The sequence below is a fragment of the Argiope bruennichi genome, chromosome 10 (genome assembly GCF_947563725.1).
Source record: "Argiope bruennichi chromosome 10, qqArgBrue1.1, whole genome shotgun sequence".
Taxonomy (NCBI): domain Eukaryota; kingdom Metazoa; phylum Arthropoda; class Arachnida; order Araneae; family Araneidae; genus Argiope; species Argiope bruennichi.
Window position 1 is genome coordinate 126,059,830 of NC_079160.1, and position 26,996 is coordinate 126,086,825.

Below are 26,996 nucleotides of genomic sequence, written 5' to 3' on the forward strand. Positions count from 1 at the left end.
TGGAAATAAATCCAAAGGCTCTCTGAATATATTCCCGCAAACCGCAATTTTTTTCGAACATTACTTTTTTTATTATGGTTTTTTGAAATTTGCTCGAATTTATGCCGCACCCAGTATTTAATAAATTTAAAATTACCAAATGTCATATCATACTATTGTAATTAAAATTTATCTGAATAATCCTCAAATTCATTCCAATGTAGTATTTCAAATTAAGATAGTTTATGTATTAATATAGAAGAATTGGATGGAAGTAGTTGCTGCCAAACCTTAATATACAATTCTTTTGGCCTCTAATCACTACCAAATTCAAAGATTAGTGAAAAGTAATAAGAACCTTCATTATGGTTTTTTGACTGTGATGAACCTTTATTTTAAATATTTGTTCTAGAATCATTTATCTATCATTATTTTATGTGTCAAAAACCGTTTACAAAAATCTAATTGAAAATATGTAATGAAAAAATAATTTTATATCAACATTTCCGACATCTTGTTTTCATAAACCACTTTTCCTTTCTTCATTACTTTGTCAATAAGCGACGAATGCGCTCCCATTTGATATATGAGGTGCTCCCACCTGAAAGTAAACAAATGAATGAAACAAATGAGTCTCCTACTCAATAAAGGAAAATCCGTTTACTTTACAGCCTCACCTTGGGGCATTGATGATGAGCATATCGGCACATTTTCCTCTCTCAAGCGAGCCGTGGGTGTCTGCTTTTCCCAGTGCAGCCGCTGCATTGATGGTTGATGCCTGAAGGGCCTGTTCCATGGTCATTCCACACAAGACACAAGCGAGGTGCATTACTAAGGGCTGAAAAACGGAGATAATAAATGAGAATATTCTCAGTTCTATTTATAGTTTCTGAAGAAAGTCGAAGCAGATCTGTCTGCCTGTACCATTCTCCTATCCATTTTTCTTTAAAAATTTTTGTACCACGTTGACCTGGTAATAAGGTCTTGGTTTCGAAACGGGAGGATTTCAGGTTCGAGACCCAATTCTACCAAATAATAAGTGTAAGCTCTTCTGGTGCGCGTTCAATCCATCAGGGCCAAACGTCCTCCAGCTGGTGTGGTGTGGAAGTGTGGAGAGGGGGGTGCCAGCTCAGAAATCGTCCTCATCATCTGACCGTGGTTCAAAATGATGATGCCCGTCCCAAAATAGCCCTAGTGTTGCTTTAAAACAGGACTTTAATATACGTTAACATAGCTAAAAGTAAACTAAATTTTTCAGCTCACGAGCGTTTCAAATGCATAAGAGATCATTTTATGTCTATTGGTATACCTTCTTTTATTGCTTGTTCGTATATCCATTACGTATGTGGCTTTATCCAGCTTGGATAGATGTATTTATTTTGTGCAGCTCCAACGCATTTGTCGCGTTACAGGATGGTGAACGAGACTGCCGCGAACTCTTTGAAAATGAGAATAGTTTCCTATTCACATCGTCACTGTGGTAATGAGATTCTTCCGTGTCGTGGGAGGGAGGAAGTTATTTTTTGTGGATCATTTGCTCATCCACTTCATTTTTTCTTTCTCCTTTACAATACAGAATGATACTCCAGTTCTTTCATCTATTTTTGCCCTTCTGTGAAGATGGCGCTGAGTCATTAAATGGTAGCCTTGAGAGAGCTGTTTGAAAATAGATCTCGTCATTTTGAACCATAATCAGTGGACGAAGGCGACAAAGACGTTTTCGTCATAAACCCTCTCCAAACTTTCGAGTTGTGTTAGGGACGAACATTTAGTGCCTACGGATTCAGCTGTACCAGGTCCATTAATGCGTTGGATTTTCGGAAAAATCGATTTTCGAATCTGGAACCCTTCAGTCCCGAAGCTTAGATCTTGCCACTTTGGCCTCCATTAGTTGATCAGTATTATTTGATTTCCTGAGATGAAAACGATTTTTTATGTATGACCTGCGATGTTTCCTTCGGGTTGATACGAGATTCCTAATTCTGTTGTTAGTTATTTAAAATTTATTATTTATTACAAACTAGCCGCCTTTGGCGACCAGCCGGTTCGCCCATCTTAATGTTCGTTAAAATTTTAATTAAATATTTTACGCAATTCCGACTTTAACAACTTCTTCATCAAAATATTTTAAAACTTCAAATTTTGATAGTCATATAATTCACTCATAATATTATAAAGACCTTCAGTCATAACGTAATATGTATCTCTCTAAGTTTCTGTTAGCTCCCGTAGAATTTATGCTTTAAATGAAAGTGGAAAGGATGAATTTGCAATGAATATAATAATATTTTTTACTGAAACAAAGCATTTTTTTATAATATGATTACTGAAAACAGAGTCACTGAGCGTTTAAACTTTATGGGCACCAAAGAATATATATCTTAATTTATGTAATATCTCAAGAATTTGTCAACAAAATTTTTAACCGCAGTCAGATGACCAAGACGACAACTGAGCTGGCACCCCTTCTCCAAACTTCCACTTTACACCTAACTTAGTGCAGATCGATTCATTAACAATGTTTAATTTCAAATGCATCAAACACTAAGAAAATAAACAGAATCGTTTAAAATAATAGCTCGAAAACAGGTTAAAAGAAACTACTTAAAAAACGATATACATAAAACTATAAGCATATACAAAAAATATATAACTAACATAAATGCAATTTAATTACAAAAGCACACAACTAACCTAAAAATAATTTAATTCAAGTACGAATACGTTGAAAATCCGTTGTCAATGATCAGAACACAATGCGCATGCGTGAATTTTCAACGCCAGTTACGGTAAAGGAAATGCGTGAATTTTTCTACGCCAGTTGGAGTAACGTTATTCAGATTAGAAATTTTTAATTTCCTTTATTCTGTTTTATTTTAATTCAAAAGTACTTCAGAATGAATCTCAAAGATCGATTCATTAATAATGTTTAATTTTAAATGCATCAAACATTAAGAAAATAAACAGAATCGTTTGAAATAATCGGCCGAAAAATGTTAACCCTAGCCTCTTTAGTGTGGGAAAAAAGAAACGGAAGCCTTACTCATTTGGAAGTGGGGAAAATGAAAAGATTTTCTTGGGGGGAAAGTTAGTTTTTAATTAATAATTAAAACTCTAATTAATATTTTAAAAAAGGGGACCCCAGGTGCATATTCCCCACCTCCAAGGTATACATGTACCAAATTTGGTAGCTGTAGGTCAGACGGTCTGGCCTGTAGAGCGCCAAGACACACACACACATTGAGCTTTATATAAGTATAGATGACTTCTTTATAAGCTACTTGATGGGGATTAGTTTAGTTTGTTTTAGTTATAGTGAAGCGATAGGTGGTGAGCTAAGGATAGAACCTGGGTTATTACGGTTAGCAGTCCAGTAACTAAACCATTTTACCAAAACATCTGCTCGGGTAGAAGAGTTGTTACTGGTTTATATGCAATTCACCACAGTACTCTCCCTCCAGTGAGTCGAAGGGGAGACGAACGATATGGTTGTTGAGTGGTGATGTATTGAGATATTAGTAATTAGTAGCTGTTGTCTTAATGGGCCTGTACCCTATTTGAGTAGCGCCAAGCGTTATGGCGAGCGTTTTTGTGGGTGCTGATGCGCCAAGTGTGTCCGGCGACTTTGGGTTGCTGCGTCAAGTGAGTCTGACGACTTTAGTTGCGGGTAGATGGCACCACAACAGCTGTATGAAGGTTGAAGGTTCAGCGTCCGAGGTCACCAATTTAGAGGTATGAGACGCGGGAGGATAGAACGAGAGTAGCTCCGAGGGATAGAGCGTGCGATGTTGTTGTGTGTCTAATAAAGATATATTTTTGATATAACCGAAGAGTAATTGCTTCCAAATCCTTACATGGAGTCAGATCATGACAAATAACATTATGGATTAATCAATCCTCTTCAATAGTAACGTCCCGTTTTAAAGCAACACTAGGGCTATTATGAGACGTAGCTCGCAATTTTTAACCGCAGTCAGATGACCAAGACGACAAATGAGCTGGTATCCCCTCTCCAAACTTCCACTTTACACTTTACTTAGTGGAGAAGAGGAATTCCTATGATGATTGTTGTGCAACTGTTGGAGTGGTATTATTGTCTTGAATTATATTTAGAAAAAGTTTTCATTGAATTAATTATAGCTTTTTCTTTATTCTCTGTGATATTTTTTGTTCATAAAATAATTCCTGACAAAATATTTTTTGAACAGTTTTATAAATTTATTTGCTTATTGTTATTGCTTAAACCTATACTCTTTTCAAGCCATTCTTGAGAAATGTTGATACTCTATTACTTTGATGCCTTGTTCATATGCAGGATTTCATTAAGTTTATCACTTTTTGTTACACCAAGGTAATGAATTATATTTTTTTCTTATTATCATTCTATCATTCTGTCTTGTTTTTTGTGGATATACCAATTTTCTAAAACATATTAAATTTGTCTTTTCGACAAATATTGGCAATAAGACTTTTGTTTGTTTATTTATTGAATTCTTGGTTGGCTTGTTTATCTATTTCTTGGATTCCAACTTTCGCTTTGCTTTTTGTTACGAAGGCAAAATCATTCGCGAAAGCTTGCAAATGTTGTCGTCTGCAAAGTTATTCTGCAGAATATTTTCCGGTACAAAATACAAGAAGGCTCGCCAATAGTACGAATCATTGAAATATTTACTGTTCTATTGTTGATTATGCCTTTATGGGTTTTTGTAATCATAGATATTTCTATCGTTTGCTGTCTTGATGCCCTGGTATTGTAAGTTATCAAATGATATTTTCATGTCTATTCACAATTTTGGACTTCCCGAATGACGCCTGAGAGAGCAGGTTCCGTTGATTTCATCAGCATCTGCTTGAAGAAAGTGAAGAATTTTCTGAAAGTTGGAAGACGGGTCATAATGAGGTATTATGGGTATATTTTCACTTTTTGTGGGGAAAGAAAATAATGGTGCCTCCTTTCAGAGGTATAGGAAGTGGCTTCCTTTCAAATCATTTATTGAAAACAGTTCTTAATATTGAGGAGCAGGAGTTCAAGAATTTGAATATTAAGTAGTCTATTCTATTATTTCAGAAGATGCTTTATCTATGGCAGGATCTTATTAATATCCTTTAACTCTTTGTTTGTGAATGTCCCATGTAGAGCATCCTGCTGCACAATATTGCGAATATGGATCGATGTGATACAATGTTGTTCAATATTTGCGTGCTACCAGGGGTTCGTTTCATATGAGTTTCCTTCCACCCACTCCTCTTCTAAACTTGTGATTATTATGATATCGAGCTTGTGTGAGTGAGTAGAATAGTTGATTCATTTTATGGGGCATTTTTTGGAGGGTTCCTGTATAATTTTGTCCTATCAACGGAAAGAGGTCAAAGAGGGTGCAGATGCTTTGAATGGTTTACCGTTCATTGCGCAAAGCGAGTGCATGTCTTTTAGAAAATATCCCATTTTATCAATAGAACTTCCTTCTTTTAAATAAAATGTTACATTTTGTGGATTATTTGACATTTTCCTCACTTTGAATTCTTTGTGTTCTTCATCTAAAGGATATATGTTCATTTTTTCCCGGCTTCCAATTATTCATTCTCTTAATGAACGTTTGGAGTGATGCGATTCTTTTCGATTTTATGCATCTTCCAACAGGTTTTTTATTTTTTCCAGATATTAAGTTGTTTGCATTCTTTTGTAGTTTCTAACTTATTATTGATTATGTGTGTTTGGTTCTTCATGATGAAATACACCGTTTTAAACCTTTTATTTTATATGTACTGATTATTTTTGTAGATATTCTTCTTCAAATGTCTGTTATTCTGTGTTGTTATTCAATTCTGAGCTTGAAACTATGTTAAATGAGCTAACTTTTGTTCTAAAAGTTTTTCGATAGCTTCCATTGCTTAGAAATGAGGAGCTAAAAACGAATTCCCAACCCTTAACTTTGACTATTTTTAATATCAGCCATTTAGGTTGCCTTTTGAAAAAAAATGAAAGAAAAAAAAAACTTTTAACTTTTACTTTATTTTCATACTTTGGAATCGTTTAAATGTACGCAGCTGCCGTAACAGCATCCCAGCTTCACGACACCCTTGGACAATTAGCTTTTCTGGCATCTTGGAATTCTTTTGTTATTGTTACTTACGGTTCTTATATCAGGATGAAGTCGGGGAGAAACTTCTTTTCATTTTTGGCTACTCTGCCACAATGAGTCGAGTGGTGGATGCTTAGTCTCTTTTCGGGATGATCTCAAATGAACCGTAAAGGGACTTCGATGAATAAAAATAGCAGATATTGCTCGAGTGTCGTTTTGTCTTGATTCAACCCTGTAAAATCCGTGCGAAAATAACCGTTCTGCGAATGTAAAGTGGAACTGTATTTCTTGAAATGCAAATTTCTGTACATTCCTAATTAGATGGCATATATTATTTCGAATATATCTTGCTGTTTTCATCCATATAAGAACGGAAAGAACATCCGAGATATTTAAGCATGTTCAAATAAATTTTGTCTTTTTAATCAATTACTTCTCGATGTTAAATACAGAACTAAATATCGAAAATTCTGTCAATTGAGGCTGCAGTTCTAAGGGTTAAGTATAACTAAACTAAACCAAATTTAAAACGGTGTGTCTCAAAAGTCAGAATTCGTAAGACACAGAAATACGGCGGTCGTTTCAAATGATTAATCGTCGCTTATTTCTTTCCATTTATAGAAAAAATCATGACATTAAGGAAATAAAGAGAGTTACCATTGAATAGCAAAAAGCATTGGGATTGAAATCTGTCCCCAAAGCGATGGGGACGCCCGCTTCAATCATCCTCTTGACAGGAGGGGGCCGCAATCTCAACATGTAGGCTGTGGTGGGGAGAACAACGGCCACTGTTCCGCTCTGAGCCATGGCCAGGATGCCCTGGGTGCTGATCTCTTCCAAATGAGAGATGGCTTTTGCTCCAAGCTCAGCGCCCATCTAGAAGTTAAAAAAAAATCATGTCTATGCTATTTATTTAATATTTGTATTAGAGCTTAATGATTTACTGGTATTCCATTTATTTCGAGGAGTAGTCTTTCATTAAAAAAATGTCTCATTAAACATCTCTGTCGATTATTGTCAATCATTTGAAGTATGCGGCACGTTATGTCAGCCGCGCAAAGAGTAATCTGCGTTCTAATTTTATGATTATTAAGGATTAGGTCATATTTAAATCTTAAGCTAGATACTTTTGATGATCCGCGCGTTCTGGGTGTTTCTGATCGTAAGCGGAATTTTCAGCATTCTCGAAAGACACAAATTGAAAGTTTCGATTAATCTATTTTATATGAACTAACTATTACCTTTTTTTTTACATTTACAGGTTTGATCACTTTTAAAGTGTACAAATTCAAACAAAGTGAGCATCAGCTCTTTCAGGTGATTTTATGCTGTCCAAAAAGTGAAAAATGAATAAAATCCCTCAATAATTCTTTTCCTTCTAACCTTCTTCGGTTATTGCAGATGGTGAATCATGAATGTCTAGTTATTTTCGACATCAGAGGAAAATGAGTGAAATTTCGAACTTTGAAATAATCGAAATTTCATGAAAGTCTTTTCAAAGTGTATTCAGTAATCCTACAATACTCTTTGTTCCAAATGGGAAGGGGGGAAATCCAGAAAATTTTGCAGTTTTAGGAGTGTTACAATTGTTAAATATTCTCATTCATATGAGAAAGAACTTAGAAGTTCAAGTTAAGAGGTCTTTAAACTAAATTTGGAAATATTTACTTTGCGAAAGAGAGATTTTTTTTTTTTCATTAATATCCACGAAAATGTCAAGAAAAATTTTACTTGTCCTTCAAATTAATTTCAATATAAATATTGTGAAATCTTAAACTATTTTTAAATTATTTTCTTTTTTCTTCAAAACTATTTTTTTCTTGTTTCAAAATGGGTGTCGAATATAGGGGATGTTTCCCTAACGAAGTATTTCTGCACTCTTCGTGAGCACATGCCATGTGTTCCTGTTTGCAAAAAATAGATTCTACTCAAGAAAAATCAGGAAACAGTTTTTTGACACCATTTTTTCATATCGGGCCACTCTTTATTTTTTACACAATTTCAGATAAGCAATTCTATTTCACGGTTAAGAATATTTCTTAAATACAATAAAAATTATTTTCTTCATAAACTACTAATTCTACAAGAAACTCGCTGGGTTACCGCGTTATCGTTAAAATAAATTTGCTCTACTTTTCCTCGTGAGCTACTGATCGTTCACACTCTACATGGACGTCTACGTGGACGCAAACAAGAAATCTTTTCCGCATAACTTTCAAGACAACGGGAATGTGTTCCATCTGGGGTTAGGAAGGGGAACTAATTCCGACAGTTAGATTTAATTGACCAGAATCGTTTACAGGGTAGAAAAGTTTTGTTTTATGATTGCATGCGTTTGCTCAGTAATTTAAAATGGCTAAATAACGTCTTTTGCAATGATTGATGTCAAAGAATATTGCTTTATCTACTTTAGATATCTTCTTTCAATTAAAAAATGTTCACTCTTATTCCTCGTGTCACATACCTTTGCTGCTTCCATCGGATTCAGTTCGTCCCCATGGAAGTTGATCTGCAGACCCATTTCTTTTCCGGCACTGAGTATGCGTCTGCTCTGTTCCAAGTCGAAAACTCCCTTTTCACAGAACACGTCGATATTATCGACAGTGAATTCTCCAGCTTTCATGAATTCGGCCACAGCTGGCAACTGTTCGTTCAAAACTGCCTCCGTAGCCTGATGAGAAGTCATATGCCTAAGACAGTTATATCAATTTTTAAGACGTTCATAAGGTATAATTTTATTAAATGCACTAAACAGCGTAATTTTTTCATTATTATTTTCTTCCCTTCGATTTTGAATGCATTATACCGTTGTAATAAAAATGCAATTTAATTCATGTTCTTTTTTGCTTGTGGCACTTGTCATAGACAAGCCAGCTCACGACGTCAGCAGTTTTAATCCGAATTTTAGCGTCTCTTGTTTCAGAAGCGCCATCTAGGACCAAGAGTACATAAATTTCATTTAGTATGTTACTATTTTAATAACTTTCTTGGTGAGTTCAGGAGAAAATAAAAATCAAAAAGACTAATTTTATAAAGAAAACAAAATATAAATTTACCATCGGGTGCGCTTTTTCCAGAAATTTCTCGCATAATCTCTGATAAAGACGTTATACCTCTCTTCCAACATAAAATTGTGGAATTTGGGCAAGACTGAACACTTCGCATGCTAAGATTTTCATTTTCAGAATTCCAATTACAGAATTGTGTGCTTTATACTATGGCAAAGAAAGTCGATACCGGCTTGGCGAACAATTACAAAATATCGATCTTTGGCGAGGATCTGGCGTTTTTACTTAATCTAGCATGCGATTTTAATCGAGTTCCGCTCCCTCCCTCTTTATATGCAGTTAATACACAAATATTATAAAATACAATAAGCATTCTGGAAGTATTTTTTAATCGACTAAAACCAAAATTTCATAGAGAATTACAATTGTAGTCACAAGATTCCATACAAAATTTTAGTTATTTAGGTAGTTGTGTTTTTGAGTTTTTAGGTTTACATGCTTGCAAAAGTACTGACTAGTAGATTATCAAACATCTGACGGATTTCATTGCAAACTTTATACGAATCTACAGTTTTGATGCTGCACGAAATTTATTTATCTAGCTCCGTACGTTTTATAATTATTGTATTCACTTGCATAATCAAGTCCTCTGAATGAGTTTCGTCCGAAATTTGATGAAAATTTATAAAGTTGATGTTAAGTTTATAAGATGGACCTGGACTGTTTGCGTCCTGGAGACAAAATGAGGGCATTTCTTGTTTCCAGTCTGGGTTGACACTGGAGACTGGGGGAGGGAGAAGGGGAGAGTTTTCTGGGCCAATAGGAAGGCTGCTCCTCAGTGGAGTAGGTGAGGGTGAGGTTATATGGATTTTCCAAGTTTTCGGGTTCTAGTGGAGATAAACTATTGTTATTGTTGGGCGAATCAGTATCTTACGTTTAGGAGGTGGGCGTGTGGGGCAGTCAAGGAGAGCATTGAATAGAATGAATTTCTTCCCTTCTTTGTATCTTGTTTCTTTCAGTTGAGCAACTGCTTTAAGTAATCAAGAGAATTCTTTTGTTAGTTTCTTAATTTCTTTAAAAGCCCCTGCGATTTCTTTTAATTCAGAGATGCTAGGGAGGGAGGTATTTGCTTCTAGATTTTGGATGTTATCATGTGGCCGGTTTTGATACCTGGATCTTTGCTGTAGTTTTTTAGGTAGGTTGGGAGTTACAGCAGGTACAATTCTATTGCGTCGATTTTCTAGTTCTTCAGCATAAGGGTCATGTGGTGGGAATTGTCGATGGTAGGCAGCCCTTTCAAGAAGCCAGGTGTCATATCCCTTTGCAGTTCATGCAGGTAGGCTCCGGGATTTTCTCCTTCTTCTGACATTTAGCCGTTGCATGGTTCCCATTACACTTAATGCAACGCGTATTGCATTTGGAATTCCACGCGCTGTGAAAAAAATTTTGCTCATCTGAAGCACATTGTTGCTTTCGCTGATCGGTACGTTTCAACTCTGATCCCCATATAAAACAAGTGGCCTAGATTGTATATATTCTGGTAGTTTCCGCTTTTTTTTCTTCTTTTTTTTTACTTCCACAAGATAAAGAGGGTAAAGAGTCTTCATTCTAAAATTCTTGAGTTGGGATATTCGTCCTATTTTATAATCGATTCCAATTCACTTTTTAGTTCTTCCTTGCTATGGTTTCCAGGCAAACCTTTAATTATAATTTTTATAGGCCTGTCAGAGGGGTATTCCTAGATGATAAATTCTTATTTGCCGTCAATCTTCCTCAGAACCTGGGGTAATTTTGATGAATCAGTTATTATATCTATTGTCAATATTAGGGAATTTTTTTGCAAACATCCTGGAGGATTAAGTTGTAGTCGTCTGTAAAATTTAACTGTATTGGAGGTGCTTCTTTATTTTGTTGGGGGCTTTCTTTTTCTAGAAGTTGGAATTTGTTAGCTGTGGTTACTTCAGGATTTTCTAGGGAATTTTTCTTTTTTGATGAATGTCTTTTGTCAATCATTTGGAAGGGCTGTTCAGTTTCCATGTCAACATTGTTTTCATTATTAGTCTGAATTTCATTCAGTTTTGCCAGTTCGCCTAGATATTGAGTAACTTATTTCTTCGCTTTTATTCGTTCTATCTGGTCGAGGAAATATTTTAACATTCCTTTGATATTCAGCAAAAGATTGTCAGAGTACGGGAAGTTAACATGGTGACTAGTAGAACTCCTACTACATTGCGCGTCCTCGGAATATCTGTCTCCTTCGATGGCTGGAAACAGAATCGATACACTGCCTCCAGCTTCAAACTGCCGGCCTTTTATAGTTCCCGGGAGGCGGGCCGAGAAGTTCTGGACTAATCAGGTGTATCTCGATTTCTATTGGCTGAATTGCTAAAATTCTCGAAGTTTCCAGTAATATCTATTTTGTCACCAAAGTCGCCAAATTCGTAGCTAAGTCGCCAATTGATCGCCAAACCCTCGGATCACTGATAAGGCATCTGATCAGCATCCAACAGAGATGATCGTAAAACGGTCTTTCCAGTGATTGAACTAACCGTGCTGGAAAACAAAATTACAGATTTGCAACATTATCAAATTTCACCAGCTTGACATTTAAAGCGTTTTCGAGTTATCTTTGTCACAGATAGATAAACATAATTCCAGAAAAAGTTTCTTGGATTCAGAGAGTTCTGAAATGTAGGTATTTATTAAAATGTCGGGTTAGAATTTTTTGCCGTTTATATTACTTTCTATTTATATAAGTCATATAAAGTAAAAAAAAAAAAAAAAAGATAAAAGTATAAACTTAAATTAATTCATTTGAAATGATTTAAAAATTTTATTGCTGTGTTTTAGTGATAAATTATTATACATAAGATGTTTACTGTAATCGCAGATTGATGGTTAATTTCTACCCCATTAGAAAGAGAAATACAGCTCCAGTTGGAAGAAAGTTTTAAATGATGGGAATAATTTTATTTTATGTTATTTGAATCAGTAAATGTATTTCTGAAAAACTTATGTCTGCGAAGGAATCTATATTTTTTATGCAACATTCTTACCTTATTAGTCATGTTTTGTAAAATGTTTTTAACATATTAACATTTTAAATGAAAAAAAAAATCCTATCCTTCTGTGACTGTAACTGAATGTTTGATGAAGCTTTAAATATTACGAACCCAGGTGGCATTTGCATATGATAAGCCACTGATGAATATTTTATTCTTATTATTTTCCGAGGCAACTTACACTCGGTCCGCTCTGCTTTGAAGGGCTGGTTTTCACTACACGAACTTTGATGTAGTCATCTGCCGCAAGTCATAGCAACGCTTTCTAAGCTGATGGACATCCGGGCAAATATCCGAAGAAAGTTTATACCCCGAGATTTAAATCTTCGTTAAGAGAAATGTTAAAGCATTTCATCCCTTCTTATTGTAAATAAGTTCATAGAAACATTTAGAAATATTTGAACAGCAAGCTGGAAAATTCTCTCTTTGAGGGAGAGTCCATCCAAAAAGAAAGGGTGGAATATTTATCTGCAAGATCCTTTTGGAAGCGAGGGAGAATTTCCGACCGCAGTGGCACTTTCGTTAAGAAATCTCAGTTAGATCTCAGATAGATGAGCCCTTCTGCTGAGAGGGGGAAGTAGAGATGTGAAATGGTGTGTGTGTGTCATCAAGAGATAATAGCATTGTAATTTATATAAGTGTACTGAATCCGACACAATTTGTCTTACTTCTCATTATCGATATATCTTTTGGCGAGGTGCTATGAAAAATAGCCAGAACTGGCAACATTTTGATACACCGCGTCGCTTAATTTACTAACACAAAGGTCACGAGATTTCTCATTTTTAGCAGGTCGTTTAAGCGATATCTCGTTTCATCTTTTATCAGCTAATTCGATGCATAACTAACCAGAGGCAAATATTTAATACATTAAGGACCGCAAAGAAATCTGTAAGACACACGCCTGGGACAGCAAGTTTTTGTGCAAACTTGTACGTTCTAAAATGATCACAACTTTGTTATTTATGAAGCAATAACAGAAGGTACACGCAACACGAGAAAACTCGTGAGCAAACCGTAATAGATGGAATGCGAAACACGAGAAAACTTGTGAGTGGTCCTTAATGTCTTAAAATAACTTCGTCTGATATCGCTTCGCAAGCACAAATTTCTCAATCTCTACTTAACAACGTTCAGTTATAGGTTTTAAAAATATATATTCCTCACTTGGGAACAGCGTGTGCCCCACAAAATGTGGACGATATTTCGATGGGAGATTCAATCTTGGCTTTCTCAATCACTTGCAGCATCTTCATCTCGGTCTGCATCTGCAGTCCGTAGCCAGACTTCGCCTCCACCAGAGTGGTGCCACTTTTCAGCATCTGGTCCAGCCTGGCCAGCAGCAGCCTCAGCAGGGTATTCTCGGAAGCTTTCCTTGTCTGCTCCACCGTGTAGTAAATGCCTCCGCCGATTTTATGAATATCCATGTAAGACATGCCGGCCAGCTGTGGGATAAGAAAGATGAAATATTTATTTATTTCCCTTCAATGTGCAGGGTGATTCGGAAGAGTTCCGGCGAATCAGGCATGCCAAACGAAATCGGTTTTACATAGAAATATAGGCAATATCATCCTGTGGGTACATTAGTGAAATGAGAGGAATTAAAAGTAAATAAATGCAAATCTGGCCTACAAAGCAGGTTTACTAAATATATTACAGAACTAAATATAAATATATTGCTTTACAGAAGGTACTCGTAATATAAGATTGCTCGATTGACCACAAATTTTTCGAGCTTCGAGCGAATCATTGCTCACCTTTCTCCCATCCCACCATCATATACTAAATACTAAATGTGCAATTCTATACTACAGGCGTTATGTCTCCGACTTTTAATAATGAGATTTCATGTTGTTGATTATAACTGATTTAGTTTAGAACGATCATCTACACATAATCTTTATAACTATATAAAAATGATTTGCTTTGGTATATTAAAGTTTGATTTTTTAATCTTTGTAGGAATCCTTTATGTATCATCAAGTACATGTGTAGAAGGTATTCTGTAACTTCTGAATAAATGCAGCGTACTGCATTTCGTAATTCTTACAAGATAAAAAGTATTCAACCAACTCTTATGATTCTTTAGCTCGAAAAAATTGCATTAAAAAGTGCTGTCACATCTTGTCCACTGAAATAAAGCTGCCGCCGAACCAAAATTACTTATTGTTAAGTGACAAATTATTTTTTTTTAAAGAATAACAGAATCATTGGCAATTGAAATGTACATATGAATTTTTAGAATAAATAGAGTCAGATAATCTTTCTTTTTATTTTGTGTTCTGAAATGACATCATAAAGCATGCAATTTAATGAAATGAAATGCAGATAATTTCAACAGCTTTATTTAAAAATAAGAATCATAACTCACATTCTCATTATTAAAATACTTATAAAGCATGAGGACTATTATGAAGTTGCTTCGGAGGATTCCATTATCTAACCTCAATTGTAACACAGACGGAATTGGTCGCTTTTCTTCACGCACGCCTATACCAAATTAATTGTTCACGGAGCATCGAATCATGTTTTGGTATGTTGTTAGCCGGTCATTTTAAACAGTTCTCTCGAAACAAGCTTTGTCACATGCATATATTGCTGTTTTGCATGTTTTAAATAAAGTTTCTTAGTGTACTGATGTGACAGAATTACTTTTAAAGATTTTCTAGGAAACTAAGGTTTGTAGACATGAGAGTATTTTTGCTTTTTTCAATCTTTTAAAGTGGAAAATCGCGTTACATTCAGTTTATGCTGTCATTACGAAAATGCTTTGCATAATGGTTTATTAATTTAGTTTTCTATTATCATATAAAATTAGCCTTTCTTTTATTTAGATACAAGTGCATTACTAGTAGAATTATTTCTTCTGTTGAGTTTATGTTTTTTGGCACAAAATTCCATTATTGGCTAAGCTGCGCCATACCCATTGTATTAAAATATTTATATCAATTTATAAAATCAAAAAATGAAATGTAACGAATCCAAATGTCTAAAAATGTAAAAAAAAGAACCATGAAAGAGAAAAACATTGAAGATGCAAGGTATGACACAGTACTGAAAAGTTTGGAAAATGTTTAGATAAGAATATAAAAGCCAATATTTTTTGAACATATCGCCACATCAGGGTGAGACGTCTAAAAACAAATATTAGACAGAAGTGAAGCAAATCGTGTATACTCTACAAGAATGTGTGAAAGAGTTATAGAATATTGCAAATTGAGAAAAATGGTGTATGTTTTGCAAGCAGAAGATGTTGGTGGATCACTCTTGTTGAAAAGTTATCTAATAGTCTGCTAGGTAATGTGGGCTATTGTAGGAAGCTTACAGCGAATATGCGCGTCCCAACGAGTTTGTCATTGGACATGTAAAATATGATGTATACATTTCTTGTAATCCGAAAAGGATTCCTGCGTTAGCAAGTAAGTAGCAGCCAACCTAAATGCCACGTCGGATTTTTCATTCTCAAAATTCTCACATGCGCAGGGACCCAACCTAAAATAATATGAAAGCCTTTACAAATTAGTTTGGCATACAAGTCTGAAATAAGTTTGACATACAAGTTAAAAAGCAAAAAATGAGTGTGAGCACATAAAGATGAAAGGGATTCCAGAGCTTTCAATAATTCATATGTCTTATTTTGTTATCTGCGGAATAATTTGAAAGAAATAATCAAGCTTTCAAATGATAGTTACTTCTACTATAAAAATGAAACAGAATGAATGATTTCTATATGCTGTTATAGGATTTGACACAATGTAAGGGTAAGAAATACTATCGAAGCTTCAAAACACCATTTCTAAAAATTTATTTGAAGCGGTGGTATTTGTGACGATGTTTATTTTGACGATTGAAAACTCCAAAGTGAATATTTCTGATAAATGATGTCTGCGTTATTTTAATTCTCAAAATGTAAAAAAGGATTGAAGCATTGGATACCACGAAATCTCTAAGGTGGCTCGAGAAATGTTATTCTAAATCAATATGAGATATTCTCTCAATAAATGATGGTATTAGTAACGGTCTAGATACCTGAGGATGTCAAAATGGCTTTGATTAAAATTATAAAAAGGATGACTAGAGTTAGATAATAAAGAAGAGACCCTATGCACTGTCTATTATGTAGAAAAGACTCATTGCTTGTACAAACTTTGTGCAGATGATGTTCGAAATATCTTAGAATACAATTCAGGAACTGCAAGGTGGATAGTATTTCATTCTTGGAAATAATAAGTCATAAATACTGTATCCATACTCAAGTTTCGATAACTTTACTGCTCTGTGGATGCGAAGTAGCGATAAGTGACACCGTGAAGTGTCTTTTCAAACCCACATTTCTTTTTTAAGTTATATGAGAAGCGAACGGAAGATTTTCATGAAGGATCACACCCCTAAATGAAGCCTCATCAAAAACTCTTACAGGATAATTTTTAAATGAGTCTCTGATTATTTTCCTACAGAAATTCATTTTAAAATGTGTTGTTTCGGAGAACGAAAATCCATTCTTATCGCACCAAGTTGTCAGTCTGTTTATTGTGACTCGAAGTTCTCTTTCAATGAAAGCCACACTATCTCCAGTGCAAGAAATGAAGAGATCGTCAGCGAATAAGAGGTCTTTCAAAAATGAACACAAATGTTCTAAAATAGCATTAATTTTCAAAATAAAAAGAATAACATTTAAGACATTTCCCTGAGACGCTTCTTCCTTTTGTACAAAAACATTAGAAAAACTCAAAGCCGCTCATCTTAAACCTGAAAATCCTTAACTTCAAAATGTTTTGAGTGAATATCGGCAATTTTCTCTTAAATGACGGCCTTTCAAATGTTAAAACAGTAAGTTGTGTTATAGGCTTTTGCAATATCTAAGAAAAATGTCACTTTATTCTATGAAGAAAAGCACTCCGCGCATTAGTTTCTGGAATCGAAAAATTGTTCATAGCTGGTAGTCATCACCTGAGATCATTTAAAAAATGTTTAAATTCTTATTTCGTTCCACATACACAAGTCTGTGATTAATACATTTTTTTCAACAACTTGCATGAACAGCTCATCAAACAACTGGATGGTAACAGTCCGGGAGATTTTTACCAGGTTTCAGAAGAGGCGCGATAGTTGCTTCTTGCTAAGAGGTGAGAAAATAATGTTCGTGCCAAATTACATTATACAAAAAGAGTCAATTTTTAAGAGAGACTTTAGAAAGATGACTAAGCATATCATGAGCTATATTTTCTGATACACTGAGGCAAGATTTAAATTCACAAAGAGTCAATGGTCTGTTATACGATGCCTCTGTTGCAGCTTGGAATACTAATTTTTGTTTACCCATTAAAATTTCGAAATGAATTTGTGTAACACTTACTGCTACTATTGTGAGAGAAAGTCGAAGCTATCGAGTTTACTATCTTTCGTAAAGAACTTACAGGGTATTATTCACAAGTAAGATCGGAATCCTATGACTTGTGAAAGCTTTACATGATTTGTTTACTCTATTCCAAAGCTTCTGATTGGAAAGTCAAATGCTGACTGAATTCACATATCACTCCCATTAATCCCCTTTGCTACGTCTTTCAGCTCCTACAGAATCGGTCTTTGCTTTTTTTAAAGCTAATTAAGTTCTCATTTTTGGGGAACTGTGCTATGGAGCATACTCCAGGCTTTTCTTTGGATTTTATATGCTACCTGACAATCATTATTAGATCATATTTTGTGTTGCTTTTTAAATTTTGTTTTAGTGATTGAAGAATTTTCTGAAGAATTTGAAACCTGTGTCATTGGGACAAATACGGTATCTATATTAGTGTTTTTCACCATTTCCGTATCAATATTAGTTAATGAAAATGTGGTCCACTTGGCTGCATCGAATTTATATCTGGAAAATATGAGAGTAGTAGACGACTGATGACATGATATCGCATGATATTAAGGGAAAATGATCATTGTTACTTAAATCATTATATATTTAAAAAGCAAAGAAGGAATAGGAGAATGGAGAGCATATTACTTGATCAACAGCACGAAAATTTTGTTTGTCTATGAATAAAAATGAGTTTTTGATCATTGTTAAATAAAAAATGAAGCGGTCTAATCGCCCCAAAACTGCTCTATCTAACTATCTGTGGCGTTAGTTGCATTGTTTTTCAAAAGTTGACTGCATCCATTGAAACCGCCTAGAATAGCGAAAGGCTGGGAGTGTTAAAAAACAATATTAGCCTCGCCTGATCAATGCGTGTGTTTGGTGTGGGTAGAAACTGCAAACAATAATCCGTGAGGGAGTGTGGATCCGAGCCGCAACTTCTTATGATGAAGCATTTGGTGTTAATGAACGTGAAGGCCTGCTATTTAAAATAAGGAGAAGGATTCTTCCTAAAGCTCTTTCCCAACATTGGCTTTATGGAGAATATGACAGCAGGGCAGTAAAAATGTACCATTTAATTTTTAAAATGTCCCTTGCAGAGAAATGCAGGCAAGTTTGTAAGAATTAATAAAATCTTTGATAATTCACTGACTTACTTTCATGGAAAATTCTTTTACTCTGTCGCCTGCCCAGACTGGATGCGTGTGGGCGTCTACTAACCCTGGAAAAAAAAGGAGGGAAGGAGATTATGTAAAGAGAGCTACCTTTTCGCTTACTTCACTGTAAAAAACTTTTTAATTCATATATTTAATTCTTTTAATGTTACTGTAACAAAAATTGATATAATTCAACCAATGCGTACACTGCTGCTTTCAAAATTCATTTAATACATAATATATTCTCAGAAACGAATTTTCGAACATATTCCCACCTTTTGGGAGATGAGGATATAATTATTCGCAAGGTAAGCAAGCAAGTTCTCATTCTCTCAGATAAAATAACAAGCAGACAGTCCATCGTAAACAGACACGACACTGGATTTCGAACCTTGCAATAAGTTGGCTCCTTGCAAGAGGCACTTTGTGTGTTCCAGTGCCCTAGTGCCGGGTCAAAACATATCACGTAAATGATTGAGTGAAAAAAAAATTATCCTAGTTGGATTGATAAAATGTTTACCGACGATTCAATAATTGAGGTTTGCAGTCGAATCTGTTGGATTGTTACGTTATTAGTTAATGGAACTTATAGTATTCCACGTACGATATTCTTCCATTTTACGCACCTTCATTATGAATCGCGATCTCCATTAGAGTTTACCAAGCTACGTTCGAAATTAGAGTGTAACGCACGGAGAACGATAAAATATCGAAAGATTTTTGAAGAGGTTTCTCACATGCTGCTGCTGTTGCTTAAATGTCTGGATTCTTATAAAATGGGAAAGATTTTCAGTTTAAATAAAAATGTGGAAAGGCAAAAACAAAGATTTCCCAAACGAGCTGCATTGTCATCTGGGAAATTCGAGTTCTTTATGAAGACACGTGATACACGATAAATGAACCGCGCCTGTTTCATTTTAGAAGATATAAAACATTTTTCACGAGAAGAAAAAAAATAATAAAGTCAGGCTGCATTTGAAAGTTGGATAACATTTACCTTGTGAATATAACCTTCATTTGTTTTTGTGAAGAATCATTTAGATTAGCGTGTCCTCAAAAGTAGAACAAGCATTTATTTCCTTAACCATTGAAATTAGACATATTCTTCCAGTTTCAAAATTTAATCATATTAACTATTAAAGTATATGAAAATACTTCGACTTCTGTAGAAAGGGAGAAAAAACAAGTTAGAAAAATTACATTTTTATACAGCTTTCATAGAGATAAGTGTCAACGAATAAAATGTTTTTCTTGCACTTATATAAAAGAATACGAATTTAAATGAAGAATGAATTAGAAAAGAAAGGGATAAAAAAATGAGAAAGCAATTAAAGGCATTTTATTTATAAAAAATAATACAGGGAGAATTATCTTTATTTCCATAGCAACTCTAAATCCGTACTTGATTTAAAAGCATTCCTACTGCGGTATTATCTATCGACCGTCACCAGAAACAATGCTTAGGAGAAAAAGTTTTATTTGTTTAACTTTGAGATTTTGAGTTTAGAAAAGTTTTTTTAGATTAGTAATTAATAAATCATTAAATTTGCAATTAAAGATATTTAGATGTAGTGAATAACATCTTCTAAAACATTTTTAGTAGTAGCCATGAAAAAAGCACCTTCTATAAGTAAAAATCTTTATTAAGTTTCTGCTTAAAAAAGAATGATTTACTTCGTTGCCCGACGTTTTCAGAATGAAAAATATTGGAGCTTTATTTCGTATCCGCAGATTGTAAAGAAATTTTAAAATTTCATTTCTTTTTCACTAAAACATATATCTCTCTGGTATATACTCAAAGGAAACTTACACAATGTCACGTACTTCAGTAGAAAGAATAGTTGAAAATATCAACCAGAAACATGATACACAATTAAAAATTGCCTGGTCAAACTAAATTGGTTCCCCTTTAACGTAATTGGGGACGATGGTAACGGAGCGTTAATCAAACTGGTTATATTTTTAAAAAAAATAGAGAATGGATGCATTTTAACAAATACGATTTTTTTATTGACAAAGTGGATAATAATGTTTCATTTGACACAGAAAAAATGAAAAAAAAAAAAAAAATTCGAATTCAAACTTAATCTGATTGATTGATTGATTTTTTTCTGGCGCAAGGATCAATATTGGCCAAGCTGTGCCAAACTCGTGTTAATTTAAAATTCGAAAAAATTACTTATTAAAAACAGTAAGGAGATACAAAGTTAAAAGAAAAAAGTGAAAATAGAAATTAAATATTACGCCTGAAATGGATGTCAAGTAAAAATGAAAATACATAAACATGGCAAGGTTCGCCCAATTATATCCTTCAAATTTGGATAATCTCTTCCGAAATATTTTATTCATAAAAAAACAGTACTCAGGTCATTCATACATGATATGCCGAACACAAATGATGGTGCTGCATCTTGAACAAATCGGAGCTGGATCCGAATGAAACTTGTGAGGAAAATAAGTGCGGCTGAGAGAGTCAGCCTTATTCTGAAATCTGAACTTAATCTGAAAGAATAGGGTTTGATTTCAATTTATTCATTTATTTAAAGGAAACGTTGTTGAAGAATTCATTTCCATCCCTAATCTATCCTTTGAAATAAATTTATTTCCCATAATTTATTCATTTCTTTTGTCTAACATAAATCTGAGAATAAATCTGCCTATTCGCTAGATTGATCAGGCTTCTTTTTCTTGGATAATTCAAAAAATTCATCTCCAATCACATGAAAAATGCACCCGCCATCGTATCTGTGTTGTGACATCACTTCCTGCGAAATGAACAACAGATGTCAGAATTAAACGAGCTGGGGTGATTTACCGCAGATTAAGTGGGTATGAAATGGTGTGTTCTATTTTCCCGTGATCAATATAGTCTGCTTAAAAGTGGCCTTCCGAATTAAAAGAATATAATTTTGTTTCTTTATTTCAAAACAAACAGTTTTCTAACAAGACATTCTGTTCAAAATATAAAGTGAAAATTCAGAACAAGATTTTCTGTCATGAATTAAAGTCCATGATTCATTTACTTAGAGTGAAATATGCCGGTTATTTCAGTAAATGAATGTGAATCTTCCCCGAATTTGAAGCTTTAAATGGACGATACATCCAATGCGCGAGAGGGAAAGAAAAAAAAAATACTTGCCTGGTAAAACACATTTTCCAGCGGCATTCACTTTTTCTGAAAATTCCACAGATTTGTATTTTTCAAAAATGTCTTCGTCTGTTCCGATATCGCTGATGAGGCCGTCGCTATTCAATGAAATGAAATTTCACTTAGAAAAGAAATTGAAGGGCAGTTTGATTTGTAAAATCTTCTTAATCGAAAGCTTATAATTTAAACAGAGAAAAGATCGTATGGCATTACATTATCTGTAAAACCTTTGAATTTTCGTGTTAAATCAACACTCTGAATCTCAAGTAGGACTGAACTACTTCAAAAATTTAAAAATAATATTTAATTTTGTTAAATCCTCACCTCCAATCCCGATTTTCGAATCTTCAGGGCCTGTCTTGTAGAGGTGTGATCCTGACTCATGTGTTCGACTTCGTTCGAATCAAGGAAGCAAAAGTACCGGGTGTGAAGTGTAGCGAAATGAATCAAGGCCGAAGGAACAGATCATCTTTTCGATTCAAATTGTACTTTGAAATTATATATATATATATATATATATATATATATATATATATATATATATATATATATATATATATATATATATATATATATATATATATATATATATATATATATATATATATATATATATATATATATATCAAATAAGGTTGGACGATGACAGAACTTCACCATCGTGATATATCGCCCAGCATGTATCGATATTTTTCGATATATCGTGATATCATTATTTATTTATAGCTATCATAAGTTATAAATAACATCTCTGAACACATTGACTGATAAGAACGATTCCAAATAAAAGGAAGTTTCAATTTATATAATAAAAATATTCCTTTTCTTTTGAATAAAAATAGTTAGAAAATAATTGTGTTAAACCCCCTTTAATAAAATTGGTCAATGCCAAAACTGCATGTTGCAACTTATGATATTGCGTTTAAAGCAAGTATTTTTATGTATTAGAATATGACAATATTTATAGAAATATTAACAAAAATTCTGTACGAAGGTCAATAAAAATGAAGAGCAACAAAAATAAGCATTAACCGATAACCAAAACCTCCTAAGAATCACGTGAAAAGTTATCGTACTTCATTCTGCATTGATCAGAATAATGACGAACCACATTCAGAGGTTTTACACCGACAGTCATTCCTTGCAAAAAACTTCACATCTGTCTTAACGACTAGATTGAAATGGCAAGCTGTCCATCAACAGCAAAGACATAAGTGCAGATACAGAAAAAAGAAGCTAAGCAGTGTCCATTGTTGTTTTATTTGTATACGAAAATTCATCGTTTCATTTTCATTTATGAATCCATCAGCTGTGTTCCGCACGTGATTTGCTTCTATAAACCAGGAATTTTTTGCAAGAGAGGGAAAAACGTGGTTTTTAGGACATGATCAACAACAAGCTCCACATTTTCCTATTAGGAATGCTGAGCGTGGGCTCACGAATGCCCACTCTCCTTGTACAGACAGACACCAGTTATGTAATTGCATCTAGGGATTGCAATACCGGACCAAAAGTTCAATACCGGTATTCGGTATTTTTTAAATCTTAATACCGGGATATCGGTTTTAATACCGGTATTAGAAATTTTAGAAAAAGAAAGAAAACACAGGTGTTTCTTTGTTTTATTTGCCAGTTTTGTTAGAGAGTGTAAATATCACAAAAAATAATTTGTAACTTATAAATTATAACAGTATATAATCACAAAAAAGTAAAGAAACATCTTATTTATTTAAATCACAAAAAAGTGTAAATATCACTATTCAGTCTGGGGTACTATTACAACTTTTTGAAATGTGACCTTAAAAAACATAATGCATCAATTGTATTATCATTAAGCCTAAAAAGTAATTTTGTGTAAAAATTACCAGCTGTCGAAAACGCTCTTTCGGCATCTACGTTAGTTGGTGATACTGTTAGCAATGCGCAATATATTTTTTCCAAGTATTTATCTCTAAATCCCTCATCTTCAAATAAATCGATTTCTCATCGGATGGTTTTGGATATAGCTGATTTCTGTATTGTATTTTGGTTCGATGAAATTTTTTTATTTATCGGTAATTCTAATTTTTGTTCAAGAGACAATTCCTTTTCACTATCGACAGTAGTGACATCATAATCTTCGATAATTGAACCGAATTCTTCTGAATGTGGATAGGGTTGCAGGTAAAAAATTTTAAGAAAATTTACTCTAAACTTAATCAGATTTGAATTGGTTATTTTCTTTTCTTCTTTTTCATTTTCCTTTTTAAAATCATTATAATTATGTAAATACCGTAAGACATTTTCTATTTCGGTATGCCTTTCTTCTGTGCGATTTTTCAATGTAATATATGATTCTTCAGATAATGATGTGTGCTGTTCTTTCAGTGACTGCAACATGAAATTTATTGTTGCATTAGCTGTTAATAAATTAGAATCTCTCCGACACAATGCCTCAATAGTCAGTTTTATTGAAAGTAGAGCTGATATAGTTCTGGATATTAAGTCGAATTCACTATCTGAAAAATTAATTTGCAGGTTTAAGTCGATTATTGCTTTTTGGATTGGACTTCTCAGTTTCAAAAATCGTTCCATCATTAGAAGTAAACTATTCCAACGTGTTTTAGAATCTAATATTACCATATATTCTGTTTTATTTTCAGTTAATATATATTTTAGAAAAATATTCTTTTTATAGGGGAATGTTTAAATATCTTAACAATTTTTCGAACTTTATGAATTATAGGAAGCAATTCTTGATAGGTTAATATTTCATCCTCATTATCAATATCTTCTTCAACAATTACATTGTCATTATCTTTATTGCCAATATCATTCTCACTCTTACTCTTTTCTAAGTTGGAATCCGAAATTTCTATATCCACAGTATTTGGATTCTTCTGTTCTTTATTTTTTTTTGGTATAATACATCTATTACTCCTAATTGAATTCCATGAGCATAGCAAAATTACTTATTTGTACCAATCAACTTTCCAACTTTTTTTCATAATTGTTGGTCCATCAGTCGTTAAGGATACAATATTTTCTTTCAGGGATAATCCATGTTTCGCTAATTTTGATTTAAGCAATTCATTAAGCCGTTAATTAGCTAATTAATTTCGCCCGTTATGGAGACATAAAAACAAAAACGCATACTATTTTGCTATGTTCGCGATACCTGAACATATAGTGGAGAAATTTTAAAAATTTCTAGTAAATACCGAAAAACCGGTATTTAAACTTGTGAATACCGGTATTACAAAATTGTACACATGGCTCAAAATACCGGTATTCGGTATCCCAGTATACCGGTATTGCAATCCCTAATTGCATCTTCATCTATTCAAAAATTAAATCGCTACTTCCATAAGGAGATTAAATAAGGTCTTTCTTTGTAAACTACGTTATTTAATAAATCTTTCAACAAAAATGGAGACCGCGGTAGCCTAGTGATAAGGCCTCGCTTTCGTATCGGAGGGTAGCAGGTTCGAGACCCGATTCCACGGAAGAACCGCCAAGTAAACGGGTCTGGTGCATGTTAAATCCGTCGGGGCCAAACGTCCTCTAGTTGGCGTAGTGTGAAAATTTGGAGAGGGTTGCCAGCTCAGATGTCGTCCTCGTCATCTGACCCTGGTTCAAAAGTACGAACTCCGTCCCGAAATAGTCCTAGTATTGCTTTAAAACGGGATGTTAATATAACTAAACTGAACCAGACTATTCAATTAAGAACTTATATTAAAAACAGACTGTTTTTAGGCACTTTTACTTTATCGTTTTTCGAATTTTATTTCCGGAATCTTTTCACTATTAAAAATAATAAATAACCAAAATATTATTTTATATTAATAATTATATCAAAAAAATATTAATTTAATAGTTATTATACCAAATCTTATGACGTTAGAGCATTATGCCCTCGTCTAAAAAACTTTCAATTCATTTTATCTTTCCCTAAACTTACAAATGAAAGTAACTATTCCAAATTATGATCTGGAGGTGCTCCTGTGTACAGACAGACACAGTGATTTTTTTATAAGTAGTTGGAAACCAAAATAAAGGCACTCTTGTCTTTATTTGCATTTCAACACGAAATTCAAGCTATCTGCTTCAAAATCTCTACGCGAGGAAAATCAAGCATCTGAATTCTCCCGTTTGTTATTCGTACTCGTGACTCTTAACAAATGAGCAGTTATCGATTTTACCTTGAAACCACGATGCTGAGACCGCTGGAGTCCTCCCCCTTGTCCAGCACGGCTAAGTCACTCAGAGCTTTGCCGGTCACCAGGCGTTCGCCATTCCTGACAACCTGCACTATTTGTTCAGCGGAGTGGACGAGCGCTCGGTAGCTTCCTCCCGCCGCCATGGCTGCACAGCTGAAATGCCCAGTTCGTCTACATCACTCGACAAACAGCTCGGTTTCAGAGATAAGATGTTTCGATTGGTTATCGGGTTCTGGAACGATGGAGCCGTGATTTCGTCACTTTGAATTCCACTGATTATCTATTAAAATTCTTTCTCCGTATGTCTAAACTTGTGATTAATCTTTCGAATTCAATATTCTGCCTTTCTATTAAAACCGACGGACAAAAAAGTTAAATTTTATAAAAAAAATTCATTATTTTTTTTACAAAAAAAAAAACATTTGGAAATAATTTTCTATATTCTTTTTAAGCGATTGGGTTCGCCTATAATCATACTATTGAAATCGTTCGCACTTCATTTTAAAATGGAACTTTAAAAAAACATTTTCAGTTCATTCAAATAATATTCAAAAGTTTTCCAGCTATTGATCATGCCTGTAACTAAATATTATTTTCCTTGCGTGGTGCACATGTCGGATATACTCTCTATGATCAAAAATATCTGGACACCAGGGCTGGCTTTTAGTCAACTGAGCTAGTTATTCCCAAAATAGAGCCACGCTGAATGCTTGAAAGAACAGAGAGAGACTTATCAAATATGAATCAAATGTCATTTTAATTTCGGAATATTAGTGTTCAGAAAATCAGTCATTTTTCCATGTTTTTTAACCTTTTATTTACTGATGGTACTTTAAAGTGCCGTTTAAAATCCGGCTGATAATTTACAGTATGACTATTTTTTAAATAGTATCTGAAAGAACACGAAGAACGTATATCCAATAGAAAGCAGTTGATGTGAACTAAAAAAACATTAAAATTCTTTCATTGTTAATTTATTTAATTAAATTATTTTAATTAATTAAAACTGT

The 26,996-nt window shown here is 33.9% G+C and overlaps 1 protein-coding gene across 1 annotated transcript; it reads right to left on the reverse strand.

Annotated features, from left to right (window-relative positions):
• Positions 1 to 348: 348 nt before the first annotated feature.
• On the reverse strand, positions 349 to 26,165 carry LOC129988253 (probable imidazolonepropionase). Its single transcript, XM_056096435.1, has 8 exons — positions 25,969 to 26,165; positions 21,779 to 21,885; positions 18,640 to 18,704; positions 13,300 to 13,577; positions 8,527 to 8,752; positions 6,720 to 6,938; positions 657 to 817; positions 349 to 580 (listed from the first exon to the last, which is right to left on the reverse strand). The coding sequence occupies exons 1-8, from the start codon at positions 26,127 to 26,129 to the stop codon at positions 472 to 474; spliced, it is 1,326 nt and encodes a 441-aa protein (XP_055952410.1). The 5' UTR covers positions 26,130 to 26,165; the 3' UTR covers positions 349 to 471.
• Positions 26,166 to 26,996: the final 831 nt, after the last annotated feature.

Coding starts and splice junctions, on each gene's coding strand:
- LOC129988253 (XM_056096435.1), bottom strand. CDS start 26,129: ATGGCGGCGGGAGGAAGCTACCGAGCGCTCGTCCACTCCGCTGAACAA. Junction 21,886..25,968: donor CTCAGCATCGTGGTTTCAAG/GTAAAATCGATA, acceptor TTCATTGAATAG/CGACGGCCTCATCAGCGATA. Junction 8,753..13,299: donor GGGGCACACGCTGTTCCCAA/GTGAGGAATATA, acceptor TAACTGTCTTAG/GCATATGACTTCTCATCAGG.